At 38.6% G+C, this 15,002-nt stretch overlaps 1 protein-coding gene across 1 annotated transcript in view; it reads right to left on the bottom strand.

Annotated features, from left to right (window-relative positions):
* Positions 1-1,376: 1,376 nt before the first annotated feature.
* MYO7B (myosin VIIB) overlaps positions 1,377-15,002 on the bottom strand; it is an 82,811-nt gene continuing 69,185 nt past the window's right edge. Inside the window, exons 39-48 of the mRNA XM_018563501.1 lie at positions 14,090-14,245; positions 13,663-13,768; positions 13,392-13,505; positions 11,680-11,764; positions 10,281-10,384; positions 10,008-10,193; positions 7,543-7,659; positions 5,253-5,336; positions 3,671-3,790; positions 1,377-2,060 (exon numbers count right to left, since the gene is read on the bottom strand). Coding sequence (XP_018419003.1) covers positions 1,983-2,060; positions 3,671-3,790; positions 5,253-5,336; positions 7,543-7,659; positions 10,008-10,193; positions 10,281-10,384; positions 11,680-11,764; positions 13,392-13,505; positions 13,663-13,768; positions 14,090-14,245 — 1,150 coding nt within the window. The 3' untranslated portion in view covers positions 1,377-1,982. The remainder of the gene's footprint in view (positions 2,061-3,670; positions 3,791-5,252; positions 5,337-7,542; positions 7,660-10,007; positions 10,194-10,280; positions 10,385-11,679; positions 11,765-13,391; positions 13,506-13,662; positions 13,769-14,089; positions 14,246-15,002) is intronic.

Genomic DNA, 15,002 nt, shown 5'->3' with positions numbered 1-15,002 from the left:
TATATATATATTTGCCTGGAGATACACTTTACGCCAGTGTAGTTCACCCATAATGTCTTTGCAGCCTTCAAATCTATAATGTTTTTCTGGAAAGGGAGCTGAGCAGCAGAGAGAAGAACTCAGCGCATCTGTTGTTAACTTTGAAGGTGAATATCTCCACAGTGTCTGCAGCTACAGAGGTCGCTTCAGGCTTGTTTAAAAGCTCATCTACTGCTAAGAATGTATAAATACTTGTATGTCTATAGTCTGGCCACAGGTTCACTTTAAAGGGTATTACAGGAAACTTTAACTGACTCAGATAAATACGGACAATACCATTGATTATCATGAGCATGCTGATCAGGTCAAACTAAATTCCTAATCTTCACACTGGTTGCAGGTCGGTGACACAGAACGTGTCACTTGGACAGGCAGGTCGTACTTGCAATCATTAAAAGCGGGGGGGGGGGGGCTTCCGATGACTCCAATGCCGCACGGGCAGTGTGGCATTTGTCTTCCAAGAACGCCACAAACCCGCCAACAATCGTACGATTCTTGGCGGGGTTTCGAGCCTGCTCGGGAGACAAAAGAGGTGCGACTGTACAGTAGAAACGGTCGCCCGCCTTCCATACCCCTGCCGATTATCGTACGATCGCGGGATTTCCCACGATTATCGTACGCAGGTATATGGGCACCTTTAAGTATATTGTAAAGTGTGTAACATTCATCAATCTAATAGTATACTATTGTGATTTTATAAGCTATTAGTTCAACCAATTAGGAAGGACAATGACACCTTGATTTCCTATTTCAAATCTAAAGCCTTACTGTTTGTGTAAGAGTTGAATAGCACAAGTGTTCGTGTAAGAGTTGAATAGCAAAACTTCTTGCACATTGCGCAAGAGAACACAGTAGTTTGTAGTTGATAAACTATATAAAGTCTACTCAGAGCTCCATGACCTATGTGAAAGTACCAACACTGAGGACCTATACTTTCATATGGTCATGGAACACCTTGTTCCTTATTGACATTGAATAGCTTTTTGATCTACTGCAGTGAGTGCAATAATCCTCAGTATAAAAGCTGTACGAATAACAGAGAAGAGACAAATGATTACAGATATATATATATATTTTGCATCTGTTTTATTTTTACATTATCCACATCAACAAATCCTATTACTTGCCATGTCCTGTGCAATTTCATGCATGCTGCATAGGTTGCTCTGTTAAAGGCACCAGTATATGAGGCCTCCAAACGCACAGCAAAAAGGGTTGCTGGCAAAAGATGCCAAGTACCAGGAGGTGTCTGAAAGGTGGCGGATTAGCTGTACTGTGTGGAGGGTGGTAATTGCAGTAATATTAGCAAGTCAGTATGTTCACTTTGAAGAGCAATTACTTTACCAGCTGCAGGTTTACTTGTCAGCAGTATGCAGCTTGGATAGATAAGTCCCATAGACCATTAGGTGACAGCTGTTAGGTTCTGGCTTTATATGAAACGTGACACAAATACTTTTAGGGCTCCTTTTGCTACAGGGAGGAGAGGTTTTCTGAATCATCTGGCAGTTTGATGTACAGGACTGGTAAATTATTTGCTTACATTAAAATCTGGTACCGGTTCTGACACTAATGTGGCACAGGGACGCTCTGTAGAAGGTCCAGACAACGCACATCTGCTTTGCCGGATCTTGACAATGATATGTCAGTGAATAGATATGTCTTGTAGCAATCAGTGTAAAATTAATGATATTACAAAAGTTTCCCAGATGGCTTTTCACAAAATAGATATTTCTCTCTTCATTTAACTGAATGAAACACTAGGCACTAATGTTTATCAGTATAGATAAGACAGATGCTGGTGCCAGCTGGTGATTTAAGGATAGACTGGTTTCTGCAGTTACCATTCCGACTGCCAGGTTTTATATTGAGCTGAGCATCAGGCACAGATTGGGTACTATTCATTTCTCAGCTTAAGTATATTCAGATGTCTCAGAACAGCTGCACTATGGATCCTTTGCATTTTGCTGCTTTGACAGAAAGTAGTTGATGTACGATGTCAACAGGTCATCCATTTTATAGCCCTGCGGGATAAAAATTAGCATATTAATAACAAGAGAAAATTGAAAGAAGCAGTGACAGTTTTCCATCAACACTCTGTAGAACAACCCCACACTACACTGTTTATTGGAATAGGGGGAATTGAAGAAAGATAGTGACAGAGCAGAGAAAGGGTTGGAGCTTAACAAAGACAGAGATATTATCAGTGCAAATAGGAAAACAGAAATACTCTAAGGAAGCACTAGCAGCAAGCTAGCAAAACACTACAACATTTTCAAATCAATGTCCAGATGTATCCCCTGCACTCCTTACAGCGTTTAGGACAATACAATAAATGGTGGTGCTCGCAGTGATGATCATGAATGGCGCCGTGCAATCCAATACTCTCCTCTTCTCCATAACATAAGGGGTGGTTGGCACTTATCACACAGATAAAGCAGAACATTTTCAGTGGTATATTTAACAGACCAAAAAAGAGCAAATAGGATAAGTTCATTGTTGGGGTTTTCATACACTTTGTCTTATTAGCATCTTTTGATTTTGTTGTAGGTATTTTTTGTTTCAGACCTAACCAATTCCAGTTGATTAAAGTTTGATTTGAAAATGTCTTGATACAAATGAAGATCACCAGCACTTGATAAATACTTTTAAATTCTTGTTTGTATTTATTTAAGGAGGTGCGTCATGTGCAATGATTTTATTGTTGCATTTGTCCCCTTTGGGGGGATTCCCCCTACTGCCTGCCTGGTGACACACCAGAATATTGAGCAAAATATCACCAAAGGATACCAAATAGACATTCTTAGCTTTTCTCTTTTTATCCAAAAATCTTTTGTCTGGATTTCTTGATAAATGAATGTTTTTACTTATTACTTTTACAGGGTTATTCAATAAAGTATTGCAAAGGACAAGCATCATGTGTATAACACATTGCAACCAATTAGATAAATGACAGATAAAATGGACAGATGTGGTGGGTATAGGTTACTTAATGTTACACACTGGATTTTCCTCTTACTAAATAAGCCACTTCGCACTGACTTCCTATTGTTATTTAAGCAAGTGCCACTAACACAATTGTTGTTCTTCATACAATGTTATGAATGCAACATTTGTGGTGGTGTTTTTGATCAGGTGCACTTAGATCAAATGGAAAGTATTACATTCAAAAATGATTGTAGCATGTGTGCATATCTTCTATTACTTATGATAATGGTTACCGGATATGATGTTTGTTAGCCCTCGTTCACACCTGAACGTTTTGTAGCGCGTTCTACGCTCGACGAACGCTCTACAAAACGCTCAAAAATATAAATCCCATTGTATTCAATGGTCTCGTTCCCACCTTGGCGTATTTCCGCCCGTCCCTAACGTGCTACAAAACGGCCCACGCCTGAAAAGGTACATGTACTGCTTTGGGCCGTTTGGTTACGCGTTTCCATTGGGATACAGCCAAGTAGCCTTCGGAAACGCGCGACGGTCGCGCAACTTTTTTTACCGCGAATTACGGTAAAAAAACGTGCGACAGACGCGCATATGCAATACGCCTAGGTGTGAACGAGACCTTAGTGTTGTAGTCACTACTCAGCTTTAACACAGTTTAAACAATCACAGAGAGAGAATGTACACATACCAGTGACGTCTCACACAGGATCTTGTTGTCTCGCACAAGGCTTCCAGTTGTCATCTGGAAGTATGTGTTGCCACTGTTCCAGCGAGAAATCTTGTTTAAAGGGTGATTGACCAGCAACTCCTGAGTTGGCAACACAAAAATGTTAGGGTACTAATTTGGCATCTCACTGGGCATTAAGTGGTATTATCATAAAACTTGTAGTTCATCCTTATGTTGTGGTTTGAAAGCAAGTTGTTGTAGACATTGGGCTAAAAAGTCTATAGACATTTGGCAGAAAATTAGTTGGCCTTCAGTACTAACTTTTAGTTCTTTGTGGATAGTTTGTATTGTCTAGAATACTCTGTGAGCCTATTATATTATAAATATGTCGTTAAAGTATTTTCACTTTCAAACGATAATATATTTTCAAGATACATTAATTGTTTTTCATTCAAGCTCTACTGTCTTGAACAAACAAAGATATTCAAAAAGAATATTTTTTAGGAAAGTATTAAACAAATGGCTGCCACCTATGGCAAACTGTTGGGAGTGCACATTACATGTCAAAGCATGTCAAAGCTGGACACTGATGCTGCACTTTATGTGGCCTGAATGTATTTGTGGACACAGAAAATAATCAAATTAGCTGGCTGTAAGCTTTTCTGGGCATTTGTAATGCAAATGCATGTGGGCACAGAGCAACATTATCAATATTAACTGGCCTTTTTAAATAATGTTTAATTGTTTTACACTCATATTAAAGGGAAGGAATGAGTCACATTAGATATTACACAATTACATATCTAATGTGTTAGTTAGTTTAGGTAATTGAGGTGTTAGGTTCCTTCCTTAGGCATTATATATAAAGTATATATACAGTGTGGAAAATAATTATTTGATCCCCTGCAGATTTTGTAAGTTTGCCCACTTACAAAGAAATGAAAGGTCTATCATTTTTATCAGAATTATTGTTGGTTGGTAGGAGATCAAATACTTCTTTTACTCACTGAACTGCAACTCAATTTATAACATTTGTATCATGTGTTTTTTCTGGATTTTTGGTTGATATTCTGTTTAAAATACACCTATGATCAAAATGATAGACCTTTCTCGGAATAAGGATTTAAAAGAATTTGAAGAAATAAAAACAATTATTTGAGGACTCTCAAAAGTTAATAAGAAAACAAAAGTACATCTTTTGTCACTTTAAAAGTAAAATACACACACACAGAGCCAACATTGGGTATTTCTGCAATGAACGTTTGTTCGTAATAACTCTTCCGAAAAGTTCAGAATCCGAATCACGAACCGAATCAACTTTCGGACCTGAATGCTGAAATCCGAAAGAAACAAGAATCCAAATCCACACTGCCGGCTTACACATCTAATACCTAAGGAAGAAACCTAACAGGTCCTGGAATCTTGCATCTTTAATAACTTAATAATGGGTAACACTAAAACTCCAAACTTTCTGAAATAAGTTCAAGAATCAGTTCAAGAATGCATTTGCATGAACAGTAAATAAATGGGGGTGTGGTACCCCTGCTGCATAACTGAGATCAAAAGCCAGATCCTCTGTATATCAGTCCCTTCATTCTTTTACCTTTGTCTTTGGGTGATAGAGTGATACTCCAAGCCTGTTTATCGCAATGAGCAAAATGTCAGGGTAGGATGGGTCAGAGCATTGCTGCAAGACAGATACATATGACATAATAAAGAAGCCTTTACTACAAATATTATTTCCCCACTGATACATTACACATTACTCACAAAAACAGTGTTATAAACTTAATGCTGACAGTGCAATGATACAGTTGTGATTTCTCAATCGGTCTTAATCTAAGGGAAGGTACCTACATTTTCAGAAAATATGTCCTCACTAACAGCTAATTATTGTGCTAAATATTGTGATTGCAAACAAGTGGTTACATATCTTGAAAGTTAACTATTAATGAACACTAAAGAGTACACTGGGTCCTTGTCCACATCAATTACATATTATAATATGAGAACTGTGGAAAACAAAAATAGAAAAAATAAATAATAATTGAAAAAACACACATATATAAATATATATACATATTTTTTTATTTTGTTTTATTAGGTTGTATAATATATTAGTCAACTGAAATCATATGTATCTTAAAGTCTTAGTCAAAAATACATGTCTGAATGGACAGTTTACTATCCTAGTGCCAACATTTAAACATTTTAAGTTTCTCTTAACCCTTGTAGTGGGGCTACCCCTGCACTGCAAGAGTAAAGTGCTCGTTGTGTCTAGGGACAAAAATAACAAAGATATAAAAAATTTGTTTAGTTTCGGAATATCCGTTATTTAGTATTTCGTAATTCGTGTCCGAAACTCAATTCGGATTCGTACGAAATACGAATTTTCGGCAGTTTCGGCACATTTTCGTAACTTTATGAACATTCGTTATAATGATGTTAAAAAGCAAAAATACCTTTGTTAATATTGGAGTCGATGTGGTAGTTGTTTTTTTTATCCGAAATACGAATTCCGTTAACGGATTCCGGATCCGAATTTCGTATTTCGGATAAAAAAAAAACTACCATCAACTCCAATATATTAACAAAGGTATTTTGCTTTTTAACTTCAATATAACGAATGTTCGTAACGGAACGAAATTCCGTTAATGGAATTTCGTATTTCCTGCCTGTATTCATTGTAATGCAACTCTCAGCAGCAGAAGAGAAAACCTCTGATTGGTCTACCAAACGAAATACGAATTCCGTTAACGGATTCCGGATCCGAATTTCGTATTTCGTATTAAAAAAAAACTACCATCAACTCCAATATATTAACAAAGGTATTTTGCTTTTTAACTTCAATATAACGAATGTTCGTAACGGAACTAAATTCCGTTAACGCAATTTGGTTTTTCCTGCGTGTATAGTAATGCAACCCTCAGCAGCAGCGGATCCGTATTTCGGATTTAAAAAAAATCTTGTCTTGTTGTTCAACCTCATTTACAGGGGTAATATTAGTTCCCGTTTCAAATAAATTCGGATCCGAAATTCGCTAACGGAATTTCGTATTTCGGATATAATTCGGAAACTGCAATTCGGATTTCGGATGCTTCCGAATTTACGAATTTCAGGAAAATTCGTACGAATTTCGATTCGTAACAAAACGAATCGCACATGTCTACCTTAGTGTACTCACTACTATACGCAGTGTATAGATGTGATGATTTATAAGACCTTAGACCGCTGCAGAGGAGAGGGAGAGACTCTGGAAGGACCGGTCTAAGAAGAAGCCGGCTCAGAGCATTGGGTGAGGATAACTTTTTTTTAAAAACCTAGACACAAACGAGCGTTTGAACCATGCAGTGCAGGGGTAGCCCCACTGCAAGGGTTAATAAAAAAAATCCTCGAGTTCTTAAAAAATTGTTCCTGAGAGCACTAAACTAAATAAACCGTACTATCTCAGAAGACATTGACTCTGTCCAACCCCAGCACATATTCATAAATACATACAAAAAAGTTAGATGTGAAACTGAAGCTCATAAACGTCTTTGGCAAAAATCTCCAAAATGTAGCACTGTCCTTGGAAATTCGATTGGTTGGCAATTGTAATTTCACTTTCATATAATAAATAACAAAGAAGAACATTTCCCTACAATTAGAGATGTGTTTGTAAACTGAATGACCACAGGCAAAAAATTTAGAAAAAAATGTATTTTTGTTTATATTCTATATTTTTGTTTTGATGCTACTTGTTTTAATCCCTTTATCAACCACTAGTATATACATTTCCTGGACCATGTTAGTACAGATGGTGGAACAGACAATCTGCAGTCCCTCAGCTTTCAAATACAACCTGCATGCTTAAAAAGCCATTACGCCTTTACATTTGTTATATGGGGGCTCACCTTGACCTCAAAGAAAGCAGAGCCGTATGTTGGCCACCTGCAAATATGCTTCAGAAATGCCACTTTGGCTTCATCCACCGTTTTCTTCTCATGTTTATTATAGGCAGCTATGATGTTCTATTCACAAGAAGAAGAAAAAAATAGTATTCTGTGAATTATATTCAGAAAAGAAGCATAAGAGCTAGATTCCAAATTCTCTTCAGAATGAAGAACATTATCACACTTTCACACTATCTGTAAACCCATTCTATCCAGAACAGTTAATACAGCATCTGTTTGAAATGCAGTCATTGTATATGCATTTCACTGTCTTATAGTACTGACTTGGGAACGTGAAGTTGAGAATTGGTCCTTCGTCTACCATTCCTTACAAGTCAATCAGTCTTTGAACCTAACAGGTTACTAGATGTGAGTCAGAGAATGATGAAGCCAGCGCTAAGCTCCCTTATGTCAGTGTTTAGCCATAGAATTTGCAGCTGCGGGGGCGAATAAAAAATGGAAAAGTGTGCAGGGACCTCCAGGTGCCTCCATTCAAGCTCTGGTTATAAGATATTTTTGATGAAAAGGGTAACTTTAAAAAACATTTTCTTTGTTTTTTCTTAATATTTTGACTGAAAGGATATTCTTATTCTGTTTTGCATGGAAAATGGTGTGTCAGTAAACACTGATGATTGCCAGCTGTATGTCTCTCTGCACTTCCAGCTTCTCCAGCAATCCACAACACACAAGTTCTCAAGAAAGTCTTTTTAGACTAAGCATGCTGAGCAGCTGAGGAAGTGCCTGTCTTGCTTGCTTGTATATATACATTTTAGGATGTTTTAATGTTTTAACATTTAAAAAAATATATTTTTCTTTCACTTGGCACGGTGTGATATGTACCCATGTGTGGTGGATAGCTGAGGAAGCTGCAACCACATATATTATCAGAAGTAGGGTGACTGTTGTGATATGCCTTTTAAAGTTATCTGGAATTCACATGGACTGAGAAGATCCATTATGTAAGTAATGCTTCGAGCGTAGGAACATCACTAATAGATAATACCAGCACCAACTTCCATATGAAGGAACCTTTCATAAGAATCCCAAGCTTCTATGTGTCCACAAGCAGGGCCAAAAAAAGAGCTCCGGGTGAGGGAAGAGGGCCACCCCTGTATGGGGCTTTCCAGAGAGACCAGGCACAAGCTCATTGTAGGCCACAATCAAACCGCATCACTAAGATCCAAAAAGGAAAGGAACAGCCTCCATATAAGCTCCCAAAGGGAGCAAGGGGTCCTCAGAAAGTGTCCTTATATGTGTTGAATGTTACTTCTCCAATAACAGGGAGACGAAGGCAGAAATCCAGACACTAACTGTTCTAAGTAAGGAGAGTCCCCGGCACCAAAGCCGTGTAAGGAATGTTCCTGCAATCTGCATGTATGGATCCCATGCAACCCTCGATTAAAATTATATCATTTCAATTGAGGGTTGCATGGGATCCAGGCCTTAGACTTTGCAAGTACTTTGAATGACAAGCTTTGAATTACGACCCCCAGAATGGCAGCTGATTTAGCATTGTGGTCACTTAAAGAGGACATGTCCCATCTAGTATTCGCCCTCCCAGTGGGCATGGACCAAGGCCCTGGACCTGTAATGCACCCTGCAGCAACTTCAGATGCTGCACAAAGTAGCAAAGAGAGTGCCCCACACAGGATTCACTGGTCTTAGGCTAGTCCTGCATCTTCCTTCCAGCGGGGTTTGGGTACGCTTCTCCAAGGCTCTGCATTAGGAAAGTGTGCTAGAAGAATCTTCAGTAGAAAAGATTGTACGCAACGCTAATCCATCCTGAGGTATTGTTGTATTGACAATTTCTTTATTTGTATGTGTATATTTGAAAAATTGTCTAATAAAATACGAATTAAAAAAAAAAAAAATAATGTATTTCTCTCAGAGCAGAGAGAGGACATCCAGCATATAAAGAGCAAAAAATTAATTCAGGATAGGAGTGGATGGGGTTATCCAGGGCTGTCTAACAGCTTTTTATTGATTTGCCAGTGTCCAATCACCTCTAAGGCAGCAACATACTGTAACTCAATGGTTAAAGAATTTAACTTCCTGTGCCCTGTGATGTAAGATCAAGAAATCTCCACCAAGCGGTTACTGATAGAAATCCTAACCTATTTTTGTTTTATCCAAAATACATTCCTCCTAAAAAGAAGATACTACCAGGTGTCTGACTGTTAGCTATTATATTCTGAGAGGTGCCCCAGAAGCCCTGGCAGCTGGTGACCTCTGTTATACAAACAAAAAAGTAGCTAAAATGTCTGGTCTTACCTCCTGCACCTTACTTAGCCAATCACATGGATGGCAGACTTACTAAATAAATAGAAATGACAATGCCAAAGAGCTAAATCCATAGGAAAACCTATGATATAAAGTGCGTGATTTGATAAAAGTGTGAAAAATTGCGGAATGTATATCTTACAAACCTTCTTCCACTCTTCTGGTGTAATGAGGCGCTGCAGGTACTCTGGAACCAAATCTCTCATAACCTTATTTAGATTTGCAAACTGAGTACGGTCATTATTGTACTGAACTTTATATATCAGCCCAGCTAAATTCCCAGCCTCTTCTACGGAGCAGCGGTGGTATCCACGCAAATATTTCGGAAGCTCCTGAAAATGTAGTTAAAAATCAAAGTTATTTTGGTTTTCTCTTAATTATCACAGTCTGTCTCAGGCTTTGCTGTTGTTACCACTAACCTGGTGATAGTGAAATATGCAATCAGCTTTAATATCCTTTCCCGGGTTGGCATTAACCCACAACTTCCGCATAAAATACAACTGGAAACTGGAAAATGTAGCTCCTGGAGTAAGAAGTCATACTGTTAATACATTTCCCCATTCTCAGAAGTAACAGGGACCATTTAGAGGAACATTATCACCTACACCTAATAAGTAGCATTCTTTTTTTAATGGAGAGGGCATAGGTTCATGCCTAACATTTTTTATACATTTATATAGACCAAGAACAAGACAAACCAGTACTAAAAACATATCAGTTTATTTTGGCTTTAAAGAGAGCAGTTTGTAAGTGGATTTATGCACGAATCTGAATATTCAGTCTTAAACTTACTTATGAACATTCACTCACCATTACGTTGCCTAAGCCTGGCGCTTAAAGAAGAACTCCGTGTAAGTTTAGTTTGCAAGGGTTAACTGCTCATTTTGATTTAGGGCTGAAAATAACAAAGATTTACTCACCCAATCCTCCAAGCCGGCTGTCTGTGACTCGCTGAAGCAATAGGAAGTCACTTGGTGTCCTATACACAGTGTACTGGACATGATGATTTATAGGACCTTAGGCCACTGCAGCAGAAGTGGAGAGAGGCTCCAGGGACCGGTCTAATAGCAAGCCGGGTCAGAGAATCGGGTAAATACAGTTGTGTGAAAAAGTGTTGGCCCCGTTCATGGTTTTTCATTGTTTTGCACGTTTGTCACACTTTAATGTTTCAGATCATCAAACACATTTAAATATTAGTCAAAGATAACACAAGTAAACACAACATGCCGTTTTTAAGGAATGTTTTTTAATTATTAAGGGAAAACAAAATCCAAACCCACATGGCCCTGCGTGAAAAAGTGTTTGCCCTCCCTGTTAAAACATAACTTAACTCTGGTTTATCACACCTGGGTTCAATTTCTCTAGCCACACCTAGTCCTGATTACTGCCACACCTGTTCGCAATCAAGAAATAACTTAAATAAGACTTAACTGACAAAGTGAAGTAGACCAAAAGATCCTCAAAAGCTACACATCATGCCGAGATCCAAAGAAATCCAGGAACAAATGAGAAAGAAAGTAATTGAGATCTATCAGTCTGGAAAAGGTTATAAAGCCATTTCTAAAGCTTTGGGACTCCAGCGAACCACAGTGAGAGCCATTATCCACAAATGGCGAAAATATGGAACAGTGGTGAACCTTCCCAGGAGTGGGCGGCCAACCAAAATTACCCCAAGAGCACAGCGACGACTCATCCAAGAGGTCACAAAAAACCCCACAACAACATCCAAAGAACTGCAGGCCTCACTTGCCTCATTTCAGGCCAGTGTTCATGACTCCACCATAAGAAAGAGACTGGGCAAAAAAATATTTAGCTCACCTGCAGTGGGACGGCTCTTCCGGATATAGTCATTCAGCTGCCTCAGGGAATCAAAGAAGTAATCTTGCTCATTCATACTGATAACCTGCATCAGAAAATCATCACTTAAAAGACATAATGTACACTAAACCTGAGTGTTTATACAGATAGTGTCATTTGATACTGACATTCCATTGAAAAATGTTTTGCCTCCCACACAACAAACCAAATCTGTCAAATATTACATCCCTCCCATTTAGCTAAACCTAATTTACAAGAAAAGATGCTCTTATCCTTAAATATAAGTAAGGTATTTGATACACTTTCCTGATCTTACATATTTAAAGCATTATGTTACAGAGGATTTGGTGATGATTTCCTAGCCTAGATCACGTCAATCTATACCAACCCACAGGCAAAACTTAAATATTAAGGCTTTGAGTCCCTGCTATTTGCTATAGACCAAGGCACAAGACAAGGCTGTTCTCTGTCCTCAATTCTGTCTATCTATACTGGCCATAGAGCCGTTGGCCGAGCATATTAGGCAGAACAAAAATACATTAAAAGGGATGGAAATAGCTGGCTGAGCCCACAAACTTTCTTTGTTTACCAATGTCATCCTTTTAAACCCTGATCTCCCCTCATATACCCTTGCCCACTCCCTGGGCCTTATATCATTTATGTCCTCAAGAGGATCTAGCCCAGCAAAGAACCAAACCAAATGAGAGACAGAACTGGAACTAAACTTGAAGCCAGAGTACTGGCTAGAAATGTGGGCCACAAGTGTAAACAGTTCTGGAAATTTAATAGCCCCAGAAAACCGTTTACAAAGTTTTCTTTAAGTCGCACTATACTTCTGCACCCCTGGCTAGTACATTCCTACTTATCTATCCACATGTTTTAGAGGTTGCATTGAACCTAGCACAATGGCAAATATCTAGTGGACCTGCCCCAGCGTAAGCAGATTATGGATAAGAGTATACTTTTATAATAATTTTATAAAAGTATACTCTTTTTAATAATAATTTTATTTGCTAACTACTTAACAGTAATGTTCGGAAAAATATATGGGAGGCAATACTTAATAAACCCATCCAAACTCGTTTCTGTACATGCTCATCCTTACAGTCACTAAAATTACCATCGTCAGAGCTTGGAATGAATTTTGAGGAGGTCAGAAATCAGATCAATGGTACTATGATTCATGAGAAATAATGTCTGTCTTAAATGACACACATGAACAAATCCTACGTTTTGTTTGGCAACCATGGACAACTTATTTTTTCACAATCCCTTTATTGATGTGGACTAGGTCCCCCTCTGCCCTTAGCCCCCTAGCAGCCACATGAGGTGCAATTGCTGTATTTTTGCCATTATGTGTTTACATGGAATAATAAAGGAAAAAATTAAAGTCAGCCTAGAATCTTCATGCTATAGACCAGGGGCTGACTGGCAACTTTTGGCCCAGGGGGCAAGTAACACCCAGAGGCCCACTGAGCCCCCCTCCTGCTTTCCCTCTTCCCCTGCGTGCTCCCCACCCCCCTTGCCACTTTCGTCAGCCATGTAAATTACAACACGGGATCAGAGAGGCCCGGGGGGCAACTGCCACCCTGCCCCCCGGCCCAGTCCGCCCCTGCTATAGACAGAGCTATATGAGGGCAATGCCTTCTATTTTAATACCAAGGTGACACATTAGGTTAGAACGAGGACAACATTAAACATTTCAAATTTACCTTGTCTCCTAACTTTAAGAAGATGCTAAAGCCGTCCCAGGAGATCAGCTGCAGTTTGTTGGAAATATTCTGACACACCTCTCTCACCCTTGTGTTAGTCTTAACTTCAAATGTCTGCAGAAAAAAAAGAGAAAATACCAATCATCAGAAAATGTATTCACAGTACTATCACTCATCATACAAAGGAAAAGGTACGCATCAGGGTACGGGATAACACAGAAACAATGACAAGCACTGATGTGTCACAAATATGTTCAGGGAGCACACATACTTCTTCTGTGTCATTTGGCAGGTGCACTTTGTGGAAGATCTTGGTGCTCATCTGTTGTATGCCTTCAACCTCCACCAAGTGAGGGGGGTGTTTCCTGGGACCAGTTCTGTTAGACAAAGATTAAACAGCTAGGACTAGAGTTTATGAATTATCACCCTGAGTTCAATCTAATTACCTAACACTGTTTGACTTCAGTAATCAAAAACATATGTACGCTAAAGACGTTTTGCTTAAATGTTTCCTACAGTGCATATATATGTGTAACATTAAATGTGACTGAATAGATCACGAAAAATAAGAGTGATATTCTAAACTCTTTTCTACAAAACCTTGTGCAAATTAAATATTAACAAGTAGTTATTAATGAGTGAAGTCTTTACATGTGATGAGTAGGTCAAAACTCTATATATAAATGAACAGTTGTTACTGTAGCACTCTTTGCATTCTTTGTCTGCAGTCCTTGGCTAATGGCTCTTTTCGACGATTCTCAGTGAATTTTTGAACATGATTCGACAGAACTTTGCTGGGTGGAAACAGCCCCGTACAGAGCCAAAGCAATTGCCATCCGCTGGTCATGCTATAGCTGGAAACAAATACAAACTGACATTCAGCAGCTGAAAAGGTATGGTGACAGTTACAATGGCACAATACATATAAAAGCAGAAAGGAAGAATACATCCTTTGAACTGCAAAAAATATTTATTCTGCTGACACTTTTGGTAAACGTTAACCATCAGAAATGTTGTTAGATGCATAGCATTACCAGTGGCATACTAAAACTATCATGGGCCCCAGGCGGCCAAGCCATGAGCCCTCAAAATATATATTGTACTTTTATCAGATCACATACTTAAACAGTTAAAACTTTCAATTTGCTTTCTATGATATGATTGAGAAACAGGGGGAGTTGGGCTTTGCAGTTTTACCAATTCTGGGTAGACTGACCGTTTATTGTACCACTGGTGTAGTTGCATCTTTTACCTTCATGTTCTGCATCACTCACAGAGTGTGGTGGACTATCTTCTCATAGCTATTGCTGTGGAGTTTGGTGTATACAAGGATTTATTGCTATGTAGTTCTAGGCCACAGATGTTCCCATAATGCTAACATGCACCACATGGGGAAAAAGCTTTGAACATCATAGAGATAAACAAAGGCTGTCATAGATGCATTGGCATGAGGGTAAGTTCAGGCACTAAGCTACTTTTGATGTGTTTGATTCACATACTGTATGAATAAAGCCATGAATATATGTATGCTCCTACCTGCAAGTGTGTAATAAGTTCAGTCTCTGAGAAGTTGAGAAATGGAGCAGATAGTAGTTATAATATCTACCCATG

This window comes from Nanorana parkeri, unplaced genomic scaffold (genome assembly GCF_000935625.1).
Source record: "Nanorana parkeri isolate BGI_ZX_2015 unplaced genomic scaffold, ASM93562v1 scaffold667, whole genome shotgun sequence".
Taxonomy (NCBI): Eukaryota; Metazoa; Chordata; class Amphibia; order Anura; family Dicroglossidae; genus Nanorana; species Nanorana parkeri.
This window is presented reverse-complemented; position numbering and strand designations above follow the sequence as displayed.